The 27,028-nt window shown below is 42.8% G+C and overlaps 1 protein-coding gene and 1 pseudogene across 1 annotated transcript in view; one reads left to right on the top strand and one right to left on the bottom strand.

The window, feature by feature from the left end:
- SEPTIN11 (septin 11) overlaps positions 1-26,373 on the bottom strand; it is a 49,716-nt gene extending 23,343 nt beyond the window's left edge. Inside the window, exons 1-5 of the mRNA XM_052642116.1 lie at positions 26,324-26,373; positions 25,746-25,867; positions 14,259-14,454; positions 6,378-6,564; positions 2,028-2,189 (exon numbers count right to left, since the gene is read on the bottom strand). Coding sequence (XP_052498076.1) covers positions 2,028-2,189; positions 6,378-6,564; positions 14,259-14,454; positions 25,746-25,867; positions 26,324-26,373 — 717 coding nt within the window. The remainder of the gene's footprint in view (positions 1-2,027; positions 2,190-6,377; positions 6,565-14,258; positions 14,455-25,745; positions 25,868-26,323) is intronic.
- Positions 5,104-5,480, top strand: LOC128049800 (40S ribosomal protein S24-like; annotated as a pseudogene).
- Positions 26,374-27,028: the final 655 nt, after the last annotated feature.

Genomic DNA, 27,028 nt, shown 5'->3' with positions numbered 1-27,028 from the left:
GCATCAAATTCAAATCTTCTAAAAAAAAAAGAGGAGGAAGAAGCAGTTATGTCAATGTGGACGTAAACATGAAGGAAAATTATCTTTTTGGTACTTATTTCATACTGAAAAACTTTGAAGTATGAGAGGAGTAAGTTAGGTAGGTGTCCAAGTTGGGATGTATGTAACTGTAAAATGTACATTGGGGAATTTCCTGGTGGTCCAGTGGTTAGGACTCTGAGCTTTCACTGCCATGGCCTGGGTTCAATCCCTGGTCAGGAAACTAAGGTCCTGCAAGACTTGCAGTGCAGGCAAAACAAGAAGAAGAAAAAAAAAGAAATACACACAGAGAAATGATATTTTTGACATATTAGGTTAAATAAGTTCTTAAATTTATCTTTTTACTTTTTAAAAATGTGGCTACTCGAAAATTTTAAATTCCTTGTGTGGCTCATATTTTATTCCTATTGAAGAGCATTGCTTTTGACAGGTGATCACTGCACAAAATCCAATTGAGAAAATTACTGGCTCAGGCCTTGCACCCAGACTCACCTTGAGCAGAGCTGCTATAGAAGATACCGGGCTGTGCCATGCTCTGTGCTGCACTGGTTTATTTGGTAACTATGGCTACCTTCTGGGGAGAAAACAGTGATTCCATATTTTTCCTATTGGCAGGTAAGAATAACATTGAAATGGCTGCTCTGGGATTTATTGCTGATAAATAATAAATCAGTAACTATTTACTGATTTACTGCTCCATGATGCAGGGTCCTTCTGCTACAGATAAACTGAGAAAGATGATGCTTTTAAAGTCTAATCCTCTCCCACGGAGAGCTTAGCAGAACCCTTGGCCCAGGCTGCCCAAGTGCTATTCTGTTTGGTGCTCATGGTACTTATATTTTCCAGCTGATTTCTCACTGTGGATGAAGGGAGGAAAGCACATCTTCTTCCCCAGCATCTGGAACTGCAGAGTGTTCCCTAGAGCTGGGGCGGCAGGACCCTTGCAGCCCACACTATGATGTCACGACCTAGGAAACCACCTGCTCCATGGGTGCTGATGGACAGAAGCCGCCACTGTCCCCTAGGATAACCTTCTTTCACACGCTCTCATGGCCATTTCCCAGGAAACATCTCTCTTGGGTTTCTTCCAAGGACTCCAGACCCTTTACGATCCTAACCACAGCAGCACGACAGCCAGAGGGGCTCACACAACTCAGGGTGAGCAGACCCGGGTGGAGCAGAGCTGGACTGCCTCTGCAGGAATGAGATCCTTCAGTGTTAAAGGCAATGCTTTCCCAGAGAAGGAAAACATCCTATTCCCTTCCGAAGTCCTGATCATGGTGGGGAAGACCAGAGGGAAACGTTCCTCCCTAAATGATAACAGCCCTGTCTAGAAAAGTCCATATGCTGAACAGAAGGAAGAAGAAGCAGTTCTGAGGAATTACTCTCGTCTCCTAATTATGATGGCAAACAGCACAAATCTGGTTGAAATTTCGGGTAGGTTGAAATCTCAGTGTTACTATTCACTAGATGGCTTTCACCAAATCATTTAATTCTGTAGCTAAGCTTCAGGATGACTTTCTTTATATAAATGCCCAGAATAGGCAAGTCTACAGAGACAGGAATGTACAGACTGGTAGTTGTCAATGTCTGTATAAGCGTATGTGCTAAGTCACTTCAGTCTTGTCCAATTCTTTGCAACACTATGGACTGCAGCCCACCAGGCTCCTCTATCCAGGGGATCCTCCAGGCAAGAATACTGGAGTGGGTTGCCATGCCCTCTTCTAGGTGATCTTCCCGACCCAGGAATTGAACCCGAGTCTCTTATGTCTCCTGCACTGGCAGACAGGTTCTTTACCACTAGTGCCACCTGAGAAGCGCCCACCAATGGCTGGGATGGTTAGAAGGCTGACATCTAAAAGGTACATGGTTTCTTTCTGAGGTGATAGAAATGTTCTAAAATTGATTGTGGCGATGGTCACACAACTCTGTGAATATTAAAAACCACTGCATCATCATCACTGGATGGTCCTTACATGAGGACTTACACTCATCGTTGCGTTAATCTCTGCCACCGTTTCTTCATCTGTAGGGAACTGATAGATCTGGACTCCATTGCTGACTAGTTCACTCATGATCTTACTCTTGAATTTGTGCAATTCATTCTTGGCAATGGTGTCCGCTTTTGCAATTATTGGAATGATGTTTACCTGTAAACCAAACACAGCCATTTTTATTTAATTCCAACAGAAGAAAAACAGACAAATGAATAAAATATAGAAAACACAGAAATGGAAATTGTATAACTTCACTTAGAAAATAGAGATGATATTAAAAATTTCACTTTCTACCTAGATGCAAAATTCAGAAGATATTCGATAATCTTTTAATTCCATCTCTGAACACTTTACTTCCTCCCATCTGGCACTGAAAGCAAGCATCCTTGTAATTTCCTCTTCTGTGCCACCTCATTCTTCCTTACGGTGTAAAAGGAAATGTTACTCTATGACAAAGAACGATAACAAAGAAGCCTATTCTTTGAGTAACCAGCCACTCCTCTGTGACTCCTCCCAGCTACTTTAGGAGCTTGATTTTTGTATGTTTCTAACAGTCTAATACCAAGGTTTTCGGTAGTTAGAATAGTGGAACATTCAGCTCTATGAGGATAGCATCCTTTCTTTCTTCTGATGACCTGAAAACTGCTAGGAGCAGGGAACCTAAGTATTAACCAAAACAAAAATGGTTTCACCTACTTTTAAATTTTGCAAAATCACATCAACTAATTATCTTGAGAACCAGCTTCTATCAGATTACTTTGTGCCAGAATGAGATCTAGTGCCAAAGACAAAACTCGCTTTCAGAGCATCGGATACGGAGAGCTCAGGATTTGACAGCAACAGCAGAAAGCCCAGGACAAGGCCTGAGGACCCTCCAGCTCAAGCCCTAAAGCCCAGGGTGGGCCACTCTTCCCCCAGCTTGCCCTGGTGCTATCCACAAGGCACATTTTTTGAAATTCACTTTTAAAGAATAACTTCCTTCCTCTCCCTGCTTGGTACAAAGGTTTCGGTAAGATGCTATTGACATCTGATACCGAAGACCACATGCTTCACCCAGGTCAGTTGAAAAGGGAACAGAAAGTGGTCCCAGCCAGAGAAAAGAGAGACTTCTGGGAGGTTTTCCAGGTCATGTCCGCATTCCTTTGCTTCTCCTGTCATCCCAACAGCCAAACCAAAAATCCCTGATAAACCAGAATAAGATGATCCACAGATGGAAAAAAACCTATTCTTCCCTATTCCTTTACCCACTCCTAACCTTATCACGCGTGGGCTTCCTCCAGCAAGTTGCAGGCTGAGGCAGACATCAGTGAGGGTTGGTGAATGTCTGAATCAGGACCTGGGCAACAAACTCCTCCCTGTTTTTCATATTGGCTAACTTTTGTGCACATTTGGTATTCAGTTAATATCAACATGCACAAAATGGCAGAGGGTCATACTTTCCTGGCCAATTCGATGAGAGTAGACAGAAGAACCAAGCAAATTTAGATTTAAAATCTCTTCTTCTTCAGAGGCAGGTGCTTGGAAATCTTTTCTTTAATTATCATATGTTTGCCCTAATTCTTCACTTGACTTGTACCAACAAACCTTGGACGACATCATTTTCAAATTCTCTCCAGCATTCCATCTCTACAATAATATTAATCCTTTGAAAGCAGTTCAACTTGCTTTATCGTGATTTTTTTTTTATTAGCTGCATTTGCCTTTTCTTTCCCCTTTGACATCAACTCTACGAAGCATAATCCTACTGTTGGATATCACCCTGACGTGGTGTACAAGCTCTGCCTTAGTCAGGAAGCCACCTCCCTCTGCCTGCCTCCCAGCCCTGCTTCCAAGGACCTGAGAGGGCAGGGAGCAGGGTCCTCCTGCCCAGGACTCCTCACCCTCAATGGCTCACTGCAGCTGAATCAAATGAGATGAGGGAAGGTTTCTATTTATTCTCCCAAGAATACTCTAGCTGCAGGAGTCCTCTTTGGCTGGTAGAATACGTTCGTGTAAAGCAGTGTGCCTGTGCAGGCTGGGGCCTGGGGAGCATGTGGACCTCCTATGGGCTGGTTCAGGCAGAGGCCTTGGGGACAGGCAGATCTTCTCAGCGGTCTCTATTATGTCCCTCCAGGGAGAAAGCATCCTTTAAACAGAATTGTTGGGACAGAAAATAACACCCAACAAAGCCCCGTAAAGATACTAAGACTTGTTACTGATCTCAAAAGCAGGTTAGAGTCTAAGAGGAAACACTAGAGCGGAATTCTGTGGTTGTTCTTGTTGCCGTTTGCTGCTTCTTTATTTCACAATGTATTGTCTTCCTACTTATTTCAAAATGGAAAATCAAATTAGTCATCAAGTACGTCATCAAATGCGGTCAAACTTAGCAGCCCCTCTCTCAAATGTTGTGAAGGAGAGAGGTTACACATGTGCAAAGATCAGGGGTCAAACGCATTCTGAGACACTATTTCCTTTGAACACATGGTACAGATCTGTTTTAAAATCTAAGAAGTTAGACCAACCTTATCACATAGATAAAGAATTAACACTTTTTAAAAATTTTTTATACTTTAAGTTAAAGCCAAACCTATACAAACCCTTCAAAGAGAGGTTTAAAGCAAGTTTCTTTAAAAAAATAAATAATGAATTATTGTTCAATCTCCCTAAATTTAACCCTTCCTACAACCCTTTAAGGAGAAGGCAATGGCACCCCACTCCAGTACTCCTGCCTGGAAAATCTCATGGATGGAGGAGCCTGGTAGGCTGCAGTCCGTGGGGTCGCTAAGAGTCAGACACGACTGAGCAACTTCACTTTCACTTTTCACTTTCATGCATCGGAGAAGGAAATGGCAACCCACTCCAGTGTTCTTGCCTGGAGAATCCCAGGGATGGGGGAGCCTCATGGGCTGCCGCCTATGGGGTCACACAGAGTCGGACACGACTGAAGTGACTTAGCAGCAGCAGCAGCATGACCCTTTAAGTGTCTCCACTATCCGATTCTCCAGCACTCAACAGAGCACACATTAGTGCCAATTTAAGACCAGAAGCTCTCTTTTCCTCCCTGGCTGCTTGAAGATCAGCCGCCATCATGAATGACACAGCAACTATCCGGGCCAGCAAGTTCACGACCAACCAACTACTTCAGCAGAAACGATGTCCTTCACCCTGGAAAGGCAATAGTCTCTAAGACAGAAATTCGGGAAAAACTGGCCAAAATGTCTAAGATCAAATGTCATCTTTGTATTTGGATTCAGAACACATTTTGGTGGTGGTAAGACAACTGGCTTTGGCATGATTTACCATTCCTTGGATTATGCAAAGATGAATGAGTCCAAACACAGGTTTGCAAGACATGGCCTGTATGAGAAGAACAAGACCTCAAGAAAACAGTGCAAGAAACACAAGAACGGAGTGAAGAAAGTCAGGGGGACTACAAAGGCCAGTTTTGCTGCTGGCAAAAAGTGAGCTGGATCTTGGACGACAGAAGGACTAAAGATTCTACAGTGACTCTATCTGTGGTGATTGTACAGATTTTTCATGAAAGACAAAATAAATGAAGACCTCTTACTTGAAAAAAAAAAGAACTAAAGATACTTTGTAATAAGCTACATCATTTTGCTTTGTCCTAATATCCAGAGGTTTTGAAACATGTTTTTTTCATATTGTTACACCTTATGGTTCTGTAAGCCAGTGAAAATATAAATACAGGGTTAGGAAGCAGAGGTGGGGATGAACAGGTGGAGATTTCTAGGGTAGTGAAACTACTCTATTTGATACTCTAGCGATAATTACATGTCATTATAAATGTGTCCAAGCCCACAGAATGTACAATATCAAGAGTGAACCCTCATGTAAACTATCGACTTGGGGTGACAGGGATGTGTCAGTGTAGGTTTTTTGACTGTATTAATAACAAATGCACCGTCTTGGGGGGATATTGGTAATGGGGGGCTATGCATGTGGAGAGAAGGGAATCTATGGAAAATATCTGTACCTTACTCTTAATTTTGCTGTGAACCTAAAACAGCTTCTGGGGTGGCTCAGATGGTAAAGAATCTGCCTGCAATGTGGGAGACCTGGTTTGATCCTTGGGTTGGAAAGATCCCCTGGAAGGGGGCATGGCAACCACTCCAGTACTCCTGCCTGGAGAATCCTCATGGACAGAGAAGCCGGGGGGGGCCCGCAGTCCATGGGGTCGCAAAGAGTTGGACATGACTTAGCGACTAAGCTCACACAAAACTACTGTAAAAAATAGTCTTTAAAATAAAACACCAAATTACACCGAAAGCAGAGGTCCCCTGGGCCTCTGGATGAAGGTGATCTTAGGGGAGAGTGGACGGCACCCAGAGCAGCAGTGAGTACCTTACTATCCAGCTTCTTCATGGTGACCAGGTCCAGGGACTTGAGTGAATGGCCAGTGGGGGCGATGAAGTAGAGGCATGCGTGGATCCTGGTGTCATGGTAGTTGAAGAGAGAACGTTTGATCTTCAGTTCCTCTTGCAAGTAGGCCTCAAACTGGGCATCGATATATTCCACGATCGGCTTATAGCTAGAATGCAGAAGAAAGTTATTAAAACATATTTTTAAATCAGCATGTCGTTAGTCTCTAACCTCTTTGTACAATCCTCCAGGAAAGTCCTTAGTGGTTCCCTGTTCTCTAAGAGCTAAAGTCCAAGCTTCTTACCTTGGCAGCCCAGGCCTTTGGCCATATGGCCCCTAAACATCACCCCAGGCTCCCCTATCCTTCACCTCCCTAGTTCATGCTCTCTGCCCCGCATGGCAAGCTCCCGCCTGCCTCCAGGCCTTTCCTCATGCTAGATCCCCACTTGGAACGGTCTTCTTCCTGTTAATCTCCTGGCTAACATCCATCCTTTAAAACAGCGATTAGAAATATGTAGGACACACTGTCACTGCCCCATGGCACCCATGAAAGTATTGCTAAGAGATTGCGGCATTCTTCCCTGCTGGGCCAAAACTGAGCCTCAAAATCTGTCCCCATAAAGTGACTTTGACAGGCTCTCCCAACTGACTGGCATTGGTGCCCAGAGTGAAACTCCTTTGCGGTTTTAGGATGTGGCACCATCTCTGGCTGGCAGCCTCTCCCCACTCCTCTGGCCAGTCCTTCAGGGAGAAGGGCTAGCTACTCTGTGCTCTCAAAGAGCCCGGCGCTTGCCATGACCTCATCTATAAAAGGAAGTGCCTGGTCAATTAGGATCAAGGTTCCTTCCAACTCTCAATTTTATGATTTGAAGGTAAACTGTCTTCTCACCAAATCATAATTCAAATCTGTTTTGAATAATTATGCATGACTCTATGAACTGACCACAAACACTATCATTAATAGCATATGCGGGATATATATTCAATAAACCACATGTTCTCCAGGGACAAAGTAGTTCATTAGGTCACTATGGAAAAGCCACGAATTCTTCCAGGTCTCCACAGGGACTGCTCAGAAGCTGGTGTCAGCAGCAATGAGACAGGTAGATTAGGAATAAAATGGGTTAATCCTTCCCCAGACTTACTACCTTGCTGAGGAATGATTTAAGCTTTAAGAAAAATAAAAACCTCTCAACACTAACTCACAAACCCATAAATTAAACTGAAATCCCTGAAAGGGAACTATAAATCTTTTATAATGAGGATGACAGCAGATGTCCTAAAAGGAAAAAAAAAAAATTATGACCAAAACTGAAAACAGAAAAACAGTTTTCTTCTATTTTCCTTTGGTTATTTACTACAATCCATTGATTCAATTTGAGCAAAGCCTCTAGAGGTTTAAAGAAAAAGTAGACTGTGCCTGAAGAAAATCCTTAACATAATAGAAATCCTAACGAATTCCAATGGAAAGGATGAATAAGTAATAAGATTCTTCTACATGTTCCAACTTTAAAATATAGGCAGGTAGGGCTTCTCTGGTGGTTCAGTGGTTAAGAACCAGTAAAATGCAACGGACACTGGTTCGATCTCAGATCCAGGAATATCCCACACGCCATGGACCAACTAAGCCCCCGCCATAGCTACTGAAACCCTCAGGCCCTAGAGCCCGTGCTCCGCAACAAGAGATGCCACTCATGAGAACCCCACACACCACAACTAGAGGAGTCCCCACTTGCAAAGACCCATTGTAGCCAAAAAAATTAACAAATACATACACTAATTTTTTTAATATAAGCAGGTATTATATAACAATATTAATAATCATTATTATGATAGGATAATTATGTAAAATGGTGGTTAGAAGCATGGACTCAAGTCAGACCAACTAAGATCAAACTCCAAATCCACAACTTTCTAACTTGCTTTGGACAAGTTACTAAACCTCTCTGTGTTTCAATTTCCTCACAGGTAACATCAAGGACAAAAATATCACCTATATCAGAGCTACTGTGACAAATACATGAGCTAGTTATATGCAAAAAACTAGCACATAAAACTGTGAGATATATCTATTTCACAGTAATTTAATAAACCACAAATACGAGAAAAGCAAGCCTGTTTTCAAAAAAGACAGGGGAAAAAAAAGAAAAAGGAACTTTGTACTGACCTAGATCCACGGTAACTCTTCTGCCACTGACTCATGCCCTGTAGGGCAGTGGCCCAGGCCACTTCAGTGAGGCCCACTCATGCCCTGTGAGTCCAAGGCCAGACTTTCGGGTCCCCTGACACAGGCAAGTCCTTGGGGAACCAGGGACCTCCCCAGCACCCTCTGAGCCCAGAAGGGAGGAAAGCAGCTCACGGTAGTTGCTCCTTCCTGTCCCCCCAGTTCCTGATTTGCAGCTTCCTGGCATCTCCCCCAACAGTGGTCCAAGAATGTTTCTTCTTTCTAGTAATTTCCTTTTTGCCTTTGGTTTTGATTCTGTTCCTCCAAGATTATGGGAGGCATAGCACCTCTCCTTTTCCAGTGAGGAGCACTCTCTGCCCTGGATTCAGCATCTCCAAAGCCATCTCTTGTTCTCTTACGCTTCAGGCTTCCTGCCGCCTTCCCCTGTTTAGGAGTTTGGGCCAATCTTTTCAATCTCCTTCTTTTCCGTGTATGCAGTTTCCTTGGAAAGATCACATTTCCTCTTGTGTTTCACTTAACCAGATCTCCTACCTAAGTTTCAGGCCACTGCATCCAACTGCTTACCAGATATTTCCACTTGCTCTTAGCTAATGTGCCCCAAATCATACTTCGTCTTGTCCGCAAACCCTACTAGCCCGTATTCCTTAGCCCAGCAGATGGCATCTCCATCCACACCACTGCCCAAATCAGAATCCTAGGTTCAATCCAGAGCCTACCTCCCACACATAGCCAAGTACAAGATCCCATCTGTTCTAGCCTCTATAGCATTATAAACAAATAAATGTATTTCAGGAAAACTATTGACCAAAATCACTATTTCCTCTGTTCCAGATTTCATTGTGTTGATGAAACAGCCTCTCTTGATGCATATAGTAAGTCAGCCTAGTGGCTTTGTTCTCCATTTACATCCTTCAAATAAACTCTGCCCTCTCTCCATCTCCTGTCCACGTATTATCTACACTCAAAGTCATAAAAATAAGGAAACTTCATCCTTATTTTTGCCTTTTGCTAGTTTCCATTCTTATAGTGAGGATACCTATTTATATTCTGGTTTTGCCAATTCAAACTTCTCTGGATTGTAGCCATATCAAGCAGAGGAAAGGGGGCAGGTAAACCAAATCAAGTTGTACATTTTCACATAATTTCCTTTTAAAGCATGGGGATATCCCTTTTTATCCTCAACTCTTTTTTCCCCCATAAATATCCAGCCATTAAAAACAAAAAAATTTTGGCAGTGGTTAATCCTAAAAGTGATGGGAAAAAATATTTTATACAAAGTTTTCTAGCCACCCAAGGTACCCATTAATCATGCTTGCAAAATAGCCCATGCCATTGTTCAGGGACTGACTCTCCACTTTGTATGTGAACAAATAAACAGATACTTGCCATATATTTTTCTCTCTCTTTCTATCTATTAGCCAAAGCTAATTTTCCTTACCCTTCAACTACCTCTACCAGAAAGTGTGACTAAGACAGAATTTAAAGATCAAACAGACTACTCCATTACCACTTTATAACTCTGATAAAGATTTGGTGAGTTTGAGGAGTCTCTCAGTGGACTTCAATTAGTCATGCTTTTTTGTGCTATCATCATAGTTTGTAAGTCGCTACTGACATTCTATCTCCCACCTCCTAAATATGCAGCAAACGAACTCTTCTACTTCCAGCAGAAGCAGAAGAATTCTTCCAGTAGAAGAATCTACTATAGCAGATTGCAGTTTCCCTTCTCCTGTAGACCTCTTTCCTTCTTCACTGAATAGCAGAGACAGCAGAACAAGAATGTCCTTAGACCACGAAGAGTTAATCATGCTACTAAACAAAACAGGAAACCTTACCAGACCTCTCTTCCTGCCTCCTTCTAGCTAGCCTGGTCCAAGGCAGATAGTGATGCAGGAATGCTGACATGTCCAAAGCCTACATAAACAAACTGGGACATTCTTGAAGTCTTGCATCGATGGCAGAAAATCTTGCCTAATCCTCAAAGTAGTAAAAATAATCATGGGTTTGGAGAAACAACACATCCCTTTGCATATGTTTACATACTGATACAAAAATGCATACCCCACTTCCAATTTTTTGATGGAAGCAGACCCTATCTGAATGAGTTTTTTTTTTTTTTTTTAACAACAGGCATTTGGGTTTATAGTCAACAACGTCAACAATCCTTCTGGAGTACAGAGTTCTAAATGCCACTCAAAGAGATTATGCAATAGTTGTCAAGAAATTTCAGAAGAAAAAAAACCACTTGGTATCTAGGTTAGGTTAATATCACACTTCCTCTCTTCTAAGTCTCCTTGGAAACTATTATTTGACCCAAATGAGTCAGGAATTTTCTTAAAGAGGCCTCCAGCTGCAAATGTGTGGATCAGCCTTGTGCTGGCCACCTGCTGCTCAGGGCTGGCGAGTGAAAACCCACCAGAAGGGTAGGAAGTTGCCATTTAAAGGAGAAGTGAAAAATGTAGTGGCAGTGCTGGGGCGATGACGGAGCAGGAATAGCTCAAGGAATCTTAGCAGCAAAATGCAGGAGGATGGTTCTCATTCCCTCCAGAAAGCATCCCGAAAAAGTCCGGCTGCTGCCTGCCCGTCAGGCAGCGCACACGCCTGGCATTCCGCAACCTCAGGGAGAAACCTGCACAGGTCAGAGACGGAGATGGGTCCTCCTGACCACACGAGGACCAGGAGCCCCCTGGCTTGCTTCCCAGCTCCCACAATGCACTTGTGCTCTTCTGCTTGTCATCAGGGTTTTTCTTCATCTGTTTCACTGAGCATCACATACAGCATTCAGACAAGAACCTCTCCATCGTTCCTTGGAATTGAAGTCATAAATCAGGAGCAACTGCTCAGCTGCAGGAGCTGTGCTTAGCTGTTCCCCACTCAACACAATGTACAGATAGTCCATTTTGACAGATGCAAAATAAAATCTTTCTTACTGTGTCTAACAATTGCTCCTGTTATTCCAGGCCAACGTTTACTGAAGAGCATATAAACTGCTCTATAGATAAACTAGAGCTCAGTGCTCAGATAGAGCATGCCTTAAATATTTCTGTCATTACTATGGGTCCATCTTTATATCAGAGACAGTTAAAATATATCTAGACAATACATAGCTCTAGATTTTTAAAAAATGGTTAAAATTCCTCTTTAGAAAACACACACATATACCATACACAGTTCAGAGGAAAATGAAGCAAACAAATAAACAAAACCTGGTATGATACAAATGAAGTGTCTGAGCCCTAAGCAAACAGCTGTAACTTAAAGTTCTGGTTGTCTTATTCCCATTAAGTTGTCACTGCACAAAAATGTCTCTGGAAGCCTCCTTCTAGAATTATCTTTGAGCCTGGGACAGTTTAGCTTTCTCAAACCTTTTTTGGAGAATGAACATAAATATTTAAAATAACCATAAGGGATTCAAAGATTAGTGAAGAAGGATGAGTGATCTTGAGATGAATGCATGGGTGCACACCAGGAAGGTTTAAAAACTTAAACACTTCCCTCAAATAAGGACTACAGAAACTCAAAGAGTCGAACTTGCTTGGCTTTATCAATTGAGAAGGTTTGTTTTATAAAAATAAAACTTCACAGTATTACTTTATAATTAGGTGAAGTTTATGTCAACCAGTTTTAGTGAATACCAAGATGGACTTATGGGCTTCCCTGGTGGTTCAGCTGGGAAACAATCTGCCTGCAATTCAGGAGACCCCAGCTTGATTCCTGAGTTGGGAAGATCCCATGGAGAAGCAATAGGCTACCCACTCCAGTATTCTTGGGCTTCCTTGGTGGCTCAGCTGGTAAGATTCAATCTCTGGGTTGGGAAGATCCCCTGGAGGAGGGCATGGCAACCCACTCCAGTATTCTTGCCTGGAGAATCCCTATGGACAGAGGAGCCTGGTGGGCTGCATGCAGTCCATGGGGTCATAAAGAGTCGGACACGACTGAGTGACTAAGCCCAGCAAGACTGACTTATAGCTAATAGCTTCTGTCTATATATAAACTATAGGATCAAAATTTTGAAGAAGAAAAAAAAAGATTTTATTTCTTAAGCAGGTTAAACATGTCTGTTTTCTACACTGACAAAGAAGTTTCTTATAAATACATTATCTGGTTAGCTTAACAAACCCTTGCTGGATAGAGAATGATCTGAATTCCTCACTAGGCTCCACTGAAACCACACTCATTATGCAGACTCAATGTGGCCATTCTGCACCCAGCAGGCCACCCAACTGTGAGCAGCCTACAGGAAGACCCGGACAATGCACAAAGGAGCCACAGTGCTCACACCACAGCTCTAGCATCAATATTAAGATCCTGTGCCGGCTGGAAATCAGCTACGATATTTCCCATTGAGCTTTCACAAACATGCTTTCTTCACTTTGGGTTTTAGAAGCAGATACCCCTGGCTGCCAAAGCCATCAAAATACAGGATTACTCCCTATGATTACCACACCCCTCCTCCAGGCTCAGCCATTCACAGTGCCCTTCCTTAGACCCCACCTGAAAAGAGACTGTATGCAGATCCCATTGGAAGAGGCCTGAGAGTATCCAGTGTTATTCTCTTAGAGGGAGATAAATTGCCAAGGAGCCCATAGCTGGTTATTGGCAGAATTCAGACCACAAACCGGGTCTACTAAATCCTGGGCTCTAGATTCTTGGGCAAAATCATTATTGACTCCAAGTTTTCACTCAGAGCTGTAGGAATTTGGGGATTAAGTCAAATATCCCAATCTGTCTCAGTGACTAGGAGAGCATGAGTGCCTGCATGCATGCTAAGTCATTTCAGTTGTGTCCAACTCTTTGAAACCCTATGGATTACAGCCCGCCAGGCTCCTCTGTCCATGGGACTCTCTGGGCAAGAATACTGGAGTGGGTTGCCATTTCCTCCTCTAGGGGATCATCCCAACCCAGGGACCGAAACCGTGTCTTACACCTCCTGCACTGGCAGGCGGGGTCTTTACCACTATTGCCACCTGGGAAGCCCTAGAGAGCAGGGCAGATGCTCATTCCAAACTCCTCTTACTTTTTAATGCCTGGTTTTTGTTTTGTTTTCTTGGCAGAGTTAAAGTGACAACATGAACAACAACAAAAAACAAACCAGAAACCACATTCCCCAGACCCTCTTGCAGCTAGTGTTCAGATGTGGCCTACTTTGTGCCAAGCAGCTACAGGCATACAAGATCTGGAGGCAGAGGGCATGTCACCCAAGGCAGAGGCCACACACAGGGAAAGGGGTTCTTCTTGCAAGTGGCGATGAAGGCATTCGGTTAACAGGGACAGGTTCAGTGGAGGTTCTAGAGACCTGTCCCCAGCATCACAGGTACCAAATATATACAGTAATTTGTGGCAGGAGTTCCATTAACCCTAGATGTTTCTCTAGACTGCTTTTCTAGATGGGAAAGCCCCCAAACCTGGTTCCATGACTTTTCCAGGAAAAATCATAAGCTAGCTTATTCCTTCTAACAAATCTCTTTTCTGTTCATACTAGCTGGAATCAACTACATCGGCTGATTCTGACCTCAAGAACATTCTAAGACAATTTCTCAGAGGACAACAATGTCTTATCTTTTAGGTGACAGGAGACCAAGCCCTACAACGAGCTAACATTTGGTCTTTGCATTTACCCAGGATGAGTCTTGTTACCTCCTCATTCATTTACATCCCCACAAAATCCCAAGATGTACCTGTCATCTTTATTGATCTGATCTCCAAATCCCACAGTGTCAACGATGGTTAACTTCAGCCGCACATTGCTTTCCTGAAGCTCATAACTTCTGGCTTTTAACCGGACACCTGGTTCATTGTGAGTCGCTGGGTCACTTTCAAATTTGGTGTTGAATAATGTGTCCATTAACGTGGATTTGCCGATGCCCGTCTCGCCTGCATGACCACAAGAGAGAAATCAAACAAAGTGTCAATGCCTCTGAGACATCAGTTCACATCACCAGGAGTGTTTTTTTCTTTTTTTAAAATCATCATGTTAGAAAAACTTTTTGAAAAGTCAGTCTCACCAGATATCCCACCCCAAAAAAAAAAGAAAAAAAAAGCTCTTTCCATGTGTGATCTATGGACTACCTCTCTAGAAATGCCTTAATGCATTTCAAAAACCGTTCGGCAGAGAAGATCTTGAACTTATAGATCAAGATGCTCTTTTTTTATCTCTGAATAGAGAAACAGAACTTAAAAGCTTGCCTGTGGTCAGTTTGTGGTCATTTCAAAGGCATAAACTGTAGCTCTTCCTTCTCTAAATGTTGGCATGTAAAACTATCAATATAGTACTTTTAAAAAAATCTATATTGCTGAGTTTCTGTTCCTAGGAAAATGTAAGAGGCTGATTGCATTTATATTGAAGTATCTGATACCATCTAATGTTGTGGGAAAGAATTACATTTTTTTCAAAACAACACTCTTAACAAATAACAACAAAAATAACAAACCCAGCTACAATTATTGAGCACTTACTTTGTACCAGGTCCTGTGACAAGAGCTTCCGATGTACTATCTCATTAAACCCTAGTACTAATTCCTATGGGATAAGTACTACTGTTTCCTCCCTTTTACAGATGAGGCATTAAAGCTTAGATAAGGTTTAAGTAACTTGTCTAAAGTCATATTGTTAAATGGCAAAGCCAGGTTTCTAACTGGGGTTTGTGTGGTTCTAACACCTACATTCATTCAACCAATTCTGACATTGCTACAGAGAAAACTGACTGCCTAATATTTTCAGGTATGGTTATGAATCTGTGAGAATCCTTTGTATATCTCCGTTTGCATTTCCCTATTCAGTAGACGGCAAGCATTTGTTAGATGTCCTGGTATTCAGGCTGATGTTTGTGACAATGAAATTGAATGATGTTAAACGACCTGCAATGATGGCCTTATTGGTTCACATTACAGTTCAAGTCATCAGGTTTCACTGAGCCTCTAATATATGCAAATCAGTGGCAGGTATTATACTAAATCAATCAAATGGTAAGACCCAAATGTGGAGCCATGGAGAACTTTAACCTCATCTTTAAAATAAAGCCAAGAAAAACTTTCTCTTGATACTAATTCTTGAGTCAAAAATAGTTGGCAATGAGAAAGAACCCATCCACTTCTGTGGCCGTGGTTGAGTGTGTGGGTAGAAATCAAGAAACATTATCTACAGGAATGCATTTTTTAAAACAACATTTGGAAAATTTCCCCAATTAGATTTTCAGCTCAATTTAAACATACCAGTATACTGTAGCCCTTTCAAAAAATCTCAATCCCATGATGTTCCTAGGGACAATGTCTCTCTTCTGAAGGGTTGCTGTAATGCCTTTTAGGATGGTGACAATTCTATTGGAGAAAAAAAGAGCTCTGGGATTGGCAGCCTTAGGGCAACTTTCCCATTGAAAAGACAAAATCCACTTACTAATTAGAAGTTCTGTATTACTCATTGCTTTCCAACATAGTATAAAAATGAAGTAGAACGGAATCTCTCTGTAACTGAGCTTTCTCTAATTAGAAGAGTCTGTGGTTTGCCACTGACTACCATGATTCATTTGTAGGATAAAAGTTGGTCAAGAACATTTGCCCAGCTCTTCAGCTTTACCCATTGGACTTGATACACCTAAGATCAAAGAACTTCCCCCTTCATCAGTCTTCATTCAGCCAGTGTCTTTTCCAGCTTTGTGCCAAGTGTTGGGAATACAACAGTCAACTGACTGGATATGGTGTGCACCCATAGCTTAGAATCTGATCTGGAACGTGACTGAATACCAACCAGACTCTGATTTACTATTATGGTAACGGTATTTACATGTCTGCCATAACCACCTTCCTCTTACAAGCAAGACCATAGTTCATCCCTTGGACCTTGCTAATGACCACAGGTAACGGGACCAGTGCTACCCCCCTGTTGTCTCCTGGGGGTATCCCCAGGGCTGTACCCATGGAAGTGCAATTATGATGCTGTGAGAATGCTCCACATTGAACAGTGATCTGTGTATCTAATCACACTTCTCTCTTTCGGGCTTTGAGTCTGCACACAGCATGATGGCACGAGAAAGAAAAGATACTAAGAGAAGTGAATAAGCAGAGGCCATGAGGCTATAAATACACAGAAGACATGTTGACAGACCATTAGCCAGGCACGTAGGAGAAAGAGAGCAGACAGACACAGTAGACTTAGTATCTGAAACTCATTCATTTATAATACTTCGGTATTTACTATGTAACAAGCACAGGTGCTGGGGGTAAAATGCTAATTAACGATAGCAACTGAAATGTTTTGAATTTCTGTAATATCCTGAATGTTGTTCAGAATCTCCATGAAGTCTGGCTGTGTAGCAGTTAAGACTGCTTCCTGTCTTCCTTACTTTCTTTAATATTCTAACCAAAAAGACCCATCAGTAAACATAATCAAAGTAGGCTCTGTAATGCTCAACAAGCACATACCCATGATTGGTAACTTAACAAAATAACTCTTGAGCAAAATAAAGTTACTAAGCAATGGATACAGAAACAAAACAGGGTTTTCACTCATAAGATACAGAGAATCCAGACAGCAATTCTGTATTGAAGGTACTCCAGTCATTTTAAGTACATGAGTATCTTTCCTGATACAGCAAACTTCTTTTCAGAATTTACTGGAGTGGGTAGCCTTTCCCTTCTCCAGGGGATCTTCCCCACCCAGGGACTGAATCCAGGTCTCCCACATTGCGGGTGGATTCTTAACCAGCTGAGCCGCAAGGGAAGCCCAGAGTAAAGACAAAGGAAGAACAGAAGAGCTACCTTAAAAAATTTCCTCTATAAGGTCAAGGTTCTGACAGTGGAAAAGTGACCCATCTTACTTCTATCTCTTTCCCTAAGAACAGCCATAAAGACTACAATTTACATGGCAAGAATTCTAGGTTACCTGGACAGCACTGAAATTACCATGTACTAAGTTGAGAATTAGTTAAGCATATGTGAATCAAGAATATGATGCTTTTTTTAAGGCAACATAATTTTAATTATTATTTGCATTAAGGTGGACTTTATGAACAATTAGCATTCCAGGCCCTACTTATAGCACAGGGTTAATCAGCGGGTTGGAAAAACCACTGTTCCTCTAAATTCCAGAGTGCTTAACTTTCCATTTCTACACTCTGTGCTTTTAAGAGCCCTAATTAGACACCGCTACCCTAGCAGCAGTGCAATTCACCAAAAGTATTTCACGAAGAAATGACAGTTTGGGGAATAAAAGGAATTCTAGAGAACTAGGAGAGCCTTTCAATGCGTTCGTTGTTGAGGTCAATCTCTGGCCTCAGAAAAGAAGGCATTTGCTATACTTTTAAGGACATGCAAGAGCAAAAAGGCTTCCTTTGAATTGAGTAACTGAAAGCCTACCTGGCGTAAGTTACAACTCAAACCCAACAACCACAACAATATTTCGAGACAATTAAGACTAACAGCAACTCTAAAACATCTCAGAACTCCTGGCTCCGAGGAAGCCTTCCATAAAAAGTAACTGGAAAGTGGTCATAGTGATCACTTATACTGAGATTTGCCACTTTGGTAGATTTTTCTGAGTCTGTTGTTTATTCTGTGATAAGTTCATCTGCCTCAACAGTTGTTAGAGTAATTAGAGATTTCCTCCTGAAGTGCTATCTAGGGCTTCTGCTTCTGCCCCTGCCAGTGCTGGTAAGCTGGACACCCACAGCACAGTGGAAAGCAGGTTCTTCCATTCTGTTCTCAGGCTTACATAAATCTCAAGCTCTAAGCTGGACACTGTTTAAAAAGAAAAAGACGGAAAACAAAAAGAACACAGAGGAATGTATTATTAATTAGAAGGTAATTAATTGTAAACTGAGCAAATAGTTGATCGGTGATTCAGCATTTTCACTCTGATTGCCAAAACTGGCTACTTGGATAATTATTATTATACCTAATCAAATAGCTGTGAATGAAGGTCTGTCTGTCTCCGCTAAACAGTCGAGGTTTTATTCGTGGATGGAGCCAGATAATCAGAGAGTTATGTTGTGTTATTTTAACTCCTCATAGAATCCTGTTTGATGAAGCATGCTTTTGCTAATACCACCAGGGACTTGGAAGACCTGCATGTGACCCTCAGCATTGCATAGCTCAATGACCCCCAGGTGGGGGAAGCTCAGGAACCCAAGTTTAAATGGAGCGACAGCCACATATGTCTTTTCTGAAAATTTACGAGAGATTTTTCCAGGTAAACTGTATTTTATCTGCAGCAACCCTTTTGTTTTTTGTTTATAATTCCTGTAAGTCTGTCCTCATTAAACATTTAACTTGTGTTTGGCACATATGTGTTTAACAAATATCCACAGACTGATTGGGACCCCCATGCTCTGGCCACACTAGCTAAGAGATAAATGTGTTCCTGAGAGAATCAACTGCTATAGGCAGGTCTTTGCTCTGACTCCAATCTTCACTTTGTTTTCTGGGGTTAATTTTATCTTTATTCATTCATTTATTCATTCTACCCTTAAACCACTTATAGCCTTTCCTGGAAAAGCAAGCTGGGATTAAAATGTTTAAGATCTGATTGCAAAATTCCACAGCTAATGATGACACTACTGCCTTAGCTAAAATGATCTTAAACTCACCTGCTTTCTATTTCTCTTCTGCCATTCTCTCAAAACAACCAGGGAAATTATTTTTTAAAATTCTACTCTCAAGATGTGTTATTAATTTACTTTGACCCTACTATTGAACTGGTTGCTCTTCAAAAGCCGGGATGTCGCAGTATTTTATCCCTCTGTGTAGGTGCACAAAGAACCACACACAGCAGGATCAATGGTGTAGTTTATCACAGAGCTGGTGTCATTTTGGAAAGAGAATGACAACGATCAATAAATTCTGAATTGTGAAAAAAGGCTGGGTACTAACTTAGAAATACAGTGTGGATAAGAAAGAAAAGCTCATTAAAAAGAATGAAATAACGCCATTTGCAGCAACATGGATGGACATAGACAGTGTCCTACTGAGTGAAGTAAGTCAGACAGAGAAGGAGAAATATTGTACGACATCGTTATATGTGGAATCTAAAAAGAAATGATACAAATGAACTTACAAATCAGAAAGAGACTCACAGTCTTAGAAAACCAACTTATGGTTGCAGGAGAAGGGATAGTTAGGGAGTTTGGGAAGGTCATGTACAAATTGCTATATTCAAAACAGGGAGCCAGCAAGGTGGTATCCATTGTATAGCACATGGAGCTCTGCTCAATGTTACCTGCCAGCCTAGATGGGAGGGGCGCTGGAAGAGAATGGATACAAGTATATGCACCGCTGAGTCCCTTTGCTGTTCACCTACCACAACTATAACATTGTTAATTGGCTATCAGTTCAGTTCAGTCACTCAGTCACGTCCGACTTTTTACGACCCCATGAATTGCAGCACACCAGGCCTCCCTGTCCGTCACCAACTCCCGGAGTTCACTCAAACTCACGTCCATCGAGTCAGTGACACCATCCAGCCATCTCATCCTCTGTCGTCCCCTTCTCCTCCTGCCCCCAATCCCTCCCAGCATCAGAGTCTTTTCCAATGAGTCAATTCTTTGCATGAGGTGGCCAAAGTATTGGAGTTTCAGCTTTAGCATCATTCCTTCCAAAGAACACCCAGGACTGATCTCATTTAGAATGGACTGGTTGGATCTCCTTGCAGTCCAAGGGACTCTCAAGAGTCTTCTCCAACACTACAGTTCAAAAGCATCAATTCTTCGGCGCTCAGCTTTCTTCACAGTCCAACTCTCACATCCATACACGACCACTGGAAAAACCATAGCCTTGACTAGACGGACCTTTGTTGGCAAAGTAATGTCTCTGCTTTTGAATATGCTGTCTAGGTTGGTCATAACTTTCCTTCCAAGGATTAAGTGTCTTTTAATTTCTATACCTCAATACAAAATAAAAAGTTTAAAGTTTAAGAAAGAAACACTTTATTTAAACTGAAGTACAGTTTTGGGGATGAACTGGCGTGTTACAGGCAAGATGGAGGGTAAAAGAACTATGAACCCTTGGCTGTCTGATACCCAATTTAGCATCAAGAATTCTCTTCCAGACTTCAGTGGTTAAGAATCTGCCTGCCAATGCAGGGGACATGGGTTTGATCCTTGGTCGGGAAGATTCCACATGCTGCGGAGCCACTAAGCGCATTCGCAGCAGCTACTGAGCCTGCACACCCTAGAGGCCATGCTCCACAACTAAAGAAGCCACCACAATGAGAAGCACACGCACCAGAGCTGGAAAGCAGCCCCGACTCGCCGCAACTAGAGAAAGCCACGAAGAGCTAGTGCAGCCAAAAACAGAAGAATTCTCTTCCCAGTGAAGTGAACACTACTCTCCTGCTGTTACACTCTCTCCAGGACTGAGAGAGATAGGCTCTAACAATATGTAATTCAGTGCCTCTAAAACGAACCAAAGCGCACACCAGGATTAATTTCTGCCCTGGTTTGTTTCCTCTCTCTTTGCAACCTGTGGGCTCTCCCCACAAAACAAACTTACGATTCTAAGACCTTTTAGGAAAACATCAGCTTCCTTACTAGGATCATAACTTTTTTTTCAGTCTTTAATTTCCTTCCCTATCGTTCACCCAAAATAATGAATGATGCTATAAACACCATGGGCGCGCATACTGTGTAAAACACATAAATGCACAGTAGGATGACAAGGAGAAGAGAAAGTAGCATGGATACTCAAGTTAAATATGACACCCACTTCTCTAAGTGGCTGTCAAAACATTTGGATCAACTAGAATGCTTTTCGTAGACTCTTACTTTAAAAATAGAGCATTAATTGACACTGAGAACTGTCTTCTTCTACGGGTATTTTGCTGTAAAGTATTTGTGAAGGGATTTGATGCGTTTTATCCTCTGAAGATAAGTACATTTAACTTAATGCTGACACCCCCTGTTTCTCAAAGAACTAAACCTCGTTCCAACCAAAGGGCTCCAAAGAGAAAGTGAAAGTGAAGTCGCTTAATCGTGTCCGACTCTTTGCGACCCCATGGGCAATAGCCTGCACCAGGCTCCTCTGTCCATGGGATTTTCTAGGCAAGAGTACTGGAGTGGGTTGCCATTCCCTTCTCCAAAGTGCTGTGCAAAAGAACCCGGATTGCTAGATATACGGGCAGAGAAGGAGGGGGAAGGACTTACTATGAAGTAAAAAAAGGAAAATTTGAAAAGCAGCACAGCATGATCTCATTTGTATAAAACCAAAACAGAACAGCGCTTATCCAATCACGAGAGACCTGTTTATATCTGCCCAGTGTGTGGCTCCCCCTGTGCTCTGCCTGCCTTCTGCCCATGTCTCCTCTCCTCGGGGACCCTCGTGTGTTTCAGGGTAGATAAACCCCATCTCCCACCCCGGGTGGGTGGATGACTCAGGCCTGGTGGATCAGACAATCCCGTGACTATTGAAGAAGCCGTGTCAGGAATGGCTTCTTCTTCCCCCTGAGGTTGCTGAGCTGGAGACACTGCCGGCGGCCCCACCACCTCAGGGAAGAAAAAGCCCAAACACAGTAAAAGCCGCGCAGAAGCCAGCAGGATCGGAAACTGGAGACGGAGCCCTGGAAATGCTCTTTGAATTCTTAGACCAGGCTGTTCTTAATTACACAACTCGGTATAGGATCTTTGCAGTGTGTTTTGGGGTTGAGGAAGAGCCTTAACTCAGTTTAAACTAGATTTCTGCGATTCTCTGTGGAAATTTTCCTAATCCAAGACCAGTCAGAGAGAGGTGCAACACTGCTGGCTTTGAGGATGGAGGAAAAGGTCCAAGTATCAGGGAATGTGGGCAGCCTCTAGCAGAGGGGAAAAAAGGAAGTGTCTTCTCCCCTTGAATTCCAGAAAGGAGCACAGCCTTGCAGAGGCCTTGATTTTAGCCCTGCGAGACCCATGTTGGACTTCAACAAAACACTGACATGCTCAACGCTCTGTGGTGACCTAAATGGGAAGGAACTCCAAGAAAAAGTGGATACATGTATACCTGGGGCTGATTCACTTTGGGGTACAGCAGAAACTAATAACATTGTCAAGTAACTATACTCCAATAAAAATTAATTTTAAACAATTAATTAATGAAAAAGCTGTAAAATAATAACTGGTGTTGTTTTCAGCCTCTGAAAAAAACTTCCAAGTGTAGGAAGTTTGTAGAAGGATTCCACAGTTTTATCTCTGTGGAATGAAAATGAGGGAGGGAGGGGAAAAATAGGGATACTTTATAATTTTTTAACTAGAAATATACATTGTATTAGGGCATCCCTTGTGGCTCAGATGGTAAAGAGTCCGTCTGCAATGCAGAAGACCTGGGTTCAATCCCTGGTGGGGAAGATCCCTTGGAGGAGGGCGTGGCAATCCAGTATTCTTGCCTGGAGAATCCCATGGACAGAGCAGGCTAGTGGGCTACAGTCCACGGAGTCACACAGAGTTGGACACAACTGAGTGACTAACACACACCCATGCTATATAATGGACTTCCAAGATGGCGCTAGTGGTAAAGACCCCACCTGCCAATGCAGGAGACACAGAAGATGTGGGTTCGATTCCTGGGTCGGGAAGATCTCCTGGAGGAGGACATGGCAACCCACTCCAGTATTCTTGCCTGGAGAATCCCATTGACAGAGGAGCCTGGCAGGCTAAAGTCCATGGGGTCTCAAAGAGTCAGACACGACTGAAGCAACTTAGCACTCGTAATATTAAGTAAGTGAAAAACTAATTTTAAACGTGGTTATGAATGGAGTCCAGGGGGTCTCAAAAAGAGTCTGACACAACTTAGTGACTAAACAACAACCAAGAATGGAACCAGAGTAAAAACCTAAGAATCTCAGGAATCATCACCCACCCAGGGGAATCGGAATACCAGCTGCTTTCCAAATGCAACAGCACAGCATGGATGTGTCTTGTGAGGAATTCCAACTAGTATCACTAATTGCACTAGTAACACAATGGTCAGCCAACGAGCCAGCACTTGCATACCACACACCAGGTCAAACCAGATCCTTCCAGTCTGGTTCCACTGGACGAGACAGCGGGGGCTGGATCGTAACTCTCAAATGCACTCTAGAAGCTGATTTTGAAGGCAGGGCTGGGGGAGACAGACAAGAGAAGCTACAATAGTAATTGGCCTACAATTTAGCATACTTTTCAATAGAAAAATCAACAAATTGCCAACAAATCACTATGCTAATGAAGAATCACTCTGCTCTGCAATGAGCATTTAGCAGAAGAGAAAAAACAACTCATTTATGCCACTCTGTAGAGCAAGCTGCCATTCCAGGGGGTCCCCTGCTGAATTTTAATGTGGGGAAAACAGAAAAAAGGAGAGCTGGCGGCTCTGCTCATGTTCCTCTCTGGTGCTCGAGACAGAATGCCAAACAGTGAGCTGGCTGGGGGGCAGGTTGGCGGTGGCTTTCAACACCCATGCAGATACCACATTCAACATGCTCCTCTCAAAGATTTTCAGAAAGGAAGATATCTACCCCTCCCTCTCAACAACTGACTTCCACTGAACACACACCTTTCTCTGCTAAATTCACTTCATTTTACTTAGACAAGAGAAGTCAGTCAGGTACATTCTGCTAAGCTTGTAGGGAGGAGACATACAGAATACATATTGGCTACAGGTAGAATTCCTTTTGGTTTGTCTTGAAGTCTATGCCCAGAAGACAATGGCCATGAAACAGTGTAACCCGAGCCACTTCTCTGCTGGGCAGCCTGGTCCTCCATCAAGAGTGACAGGGAAGCTGAAGGAAAGGCCATGATCTATTTCAAGGACACGTCTGCTTCCAATCAACAGGAGAGCCCTGTTTCCACTTTCCTCTTTTTCTCCACCTCCTTTCCTACCTTCCTCCTCTTGGTTTAAAAAAGATATGGCTAAAGAAGAAAAATACCGAGACCAGAAGCACAGGCCAATACATCACATTTAAAGGCTATGAATAAAACATAGTGGAGATGCAAACATGTAAGTCAGATCTCTTTGGCCTTTTCCCATTTATCTACCAGGAATAAATGGAGATCAATTTCAGACTCCAACTGAAAGACTAAAGGTTAACTCAGTAATTCAGGTGGAAATTTTATTTCATGTATAAAATAGGATTTAAGATTGTCTTTTACTCTAAAAGCAAAATTTTCAAGTATTCTCAGTTTATCAAAGTGGTTAAAGTAATTGCGGATTTTACCTGCAGTAGGCAGAAGCATATCTTTAAAAAGATTTCAATGGAGATTACTGCTAAGTCACTTCAGTCATGTCCGATTCTGTGCAACCGCATAGAGGGCAGCCCACCAGGCTCCCCCGTCCCTAAGATTCTCCAGGCAAGAACACTGGAGTGGGTTGCCATTTCCTTCTCCAATGCATGAAAGTGAAAAGTGAAAGTGAAGTCACTCAGTCATGTCCGACTCTTAGCGACCCCGTGGACTGCAACCCACCAGGCTCCTCCATCTATAGGATTTTCCAGGCAAAAGTACTGGAGTGGGGTGCCATTGCCTTCTCTGAATGGAGATTACTACTGCACCCTATTCAGAAACCCTGGAAACAAATTTTTAAATGCTTTTGAATGATGTTCCTGTGTATGTGTACATCCGTTCCTTCCCTCAACTTCCTACAGTCTAGTCATGGGCTTCCCAGCAGGCTCAGTGGTAAAGAATCCGCCTGCCAATGCAGGAGACACAAGAGATGTGGGTTCAGTCCCTGGGTCGGGAAGATCCCCTGGAGAAGGAAATGACAACCCACTCCAGTATTCTTGCCTGGAAAAGTTCATGGACAGAGGAGCCTGGTGGGCTACAGTCCATGTGGGTGTAAAAAGTTGGACATGATGGAGTACTCATAGTCTAGTTAGGGTCTAAGGCCCTCCCCTGTGAAAAATTAAAATAAGTTATTCAACAGCAATATTAAACTGATCATTGCTTGACTATGTGACATAAATAAAAATAACAATTTGAGCAACACCACGAAACTGACAAAGCATTTATGTCTCTATCTTTGAGTTGGCCAAAAAGTTTCTTCAGGACGAACTTCTTGGCCAAGCTAAGAACTGTGTGGCATATGTGGAGTAGAGATATTATTGTCTTGCTTTACAGATAATAAATGAGTGAAAATGTCATTCCCTTATTTCCCGAAACATGCCCCTCGGACAGTCACCTGCCGACACCTAAGAGTCAGACTCGTTGCTCAGCGGCAAGCGATGAGCCACTTACCAACACACAGGATGTTGAAACAGAATCCTTGAGAAGTTGACTTGTTGACCAGCTGGTCGGGGAGACTGTCAAATCCAACATGGCCAGAAAGGGATAAGTTTCGAAGCTCTTCATTCTGGAATGTCAGAAGGGAAACGTTTGAGAGCCCGTGACGACACCCCCTGGGAACCCCTCCCTCTCCCGTCCTCTCTTCTTGGCACATGGGGAAAAAGGCGACCCTTCTGTGCCCACCCCCTCCCTGGCATCTACTCAACCAAAGCCACCAACTCTAGAACCATACTCTTTATACAAAAATCACACCGACTCCCAAAGCACACCATCTCCCGCCCAGGCAGCTCAGGAATGCTTACAGGTGCGCCAGTTCAGGGGAAATACGCTTTCCAGAGGGGGCTGATACCGACATGCTCTAAGTGACACTAAAACTCCAACCCTTTGGACAGCCTGAAGCGCTCAAGAAAACTTTTCAACCCAGAGGGAAAAAATAAAGGACTCTCTTCCAGACACAGGAAGGAGCTTTCAGAAACTCACAGTGGAGGATGCATTCCCGTTCCTATGCAGAAATTCTGCAACCACCATATTGAACATATTGAAAATGGCACAACACAGGGCTTGGTTCCTTCTCTAGCATGAACTGGACAGGCTTTGTGGGGCCTCCTTGCTCTCCCCCACAGGCTCTGCACTCCCCACGCCTGCTCAAGAGTCTGCTGAAGGAGAATGGGGCTAAGGTAGTTATCATATTTCAAAAGCTGGATGACTTAGGCTGTATTATACGGTGCTAACTTCCTCCACTACTACTCCACTCCACTATCTACTACTGCGGGCAGGAATCCCTCAGAAGAAATGGAGTAGCCATCATGGTCAACAAAAGAGTCTGAAATGCAATCTCAAAAACAACAGAATGAACTCCTTTCGTTTCCAAGGCAAACCATTCAATATCACAGTAATCCAAGTCGATGCTCCGACCAGTAACGCTGAAGAAGCTGAAGTTGAATGGTTCTATGAAGACCTACAAGACCTTTTAGAACTAACACCCAAAAAAGATGTCCTTTTCATTATAGGGGACTGGAATGTAAAAGTAGGAAGTCAAGAAAAACCTGGAGTAACAGGCAAATTTGGCCTTGGAATACGGAATAAATCAGGGCAAAGGCTACTAGAGTTTTCCAAAGAGAACACACTGATCATAGCAAACACCTTCTTCCAACAAGAGAAGACTCTACACATGGACATCACCAGATGGTCAACACCAAAATCAGATTGATTATATTCTTTGCAGCCAAAGATGG

Source organism: Budorcas taxicolor, chromosome 6 (assembly GCF_023091745.1).
Source record: "Budorcas taxicolor isolate Tak-1 chromosome 6, Takin1.1, whole genome shotgun sequence".
NCBI classification, from domain to species: Eukaryota; Metazoa; Chordata; class Mammalia; order Artiodactyla; family Bovidae; genus Budorcas; species Budorcas taxicolor.
This window is presented reverse-complemented; position numbering and strand designations above follow the sequence as displayed.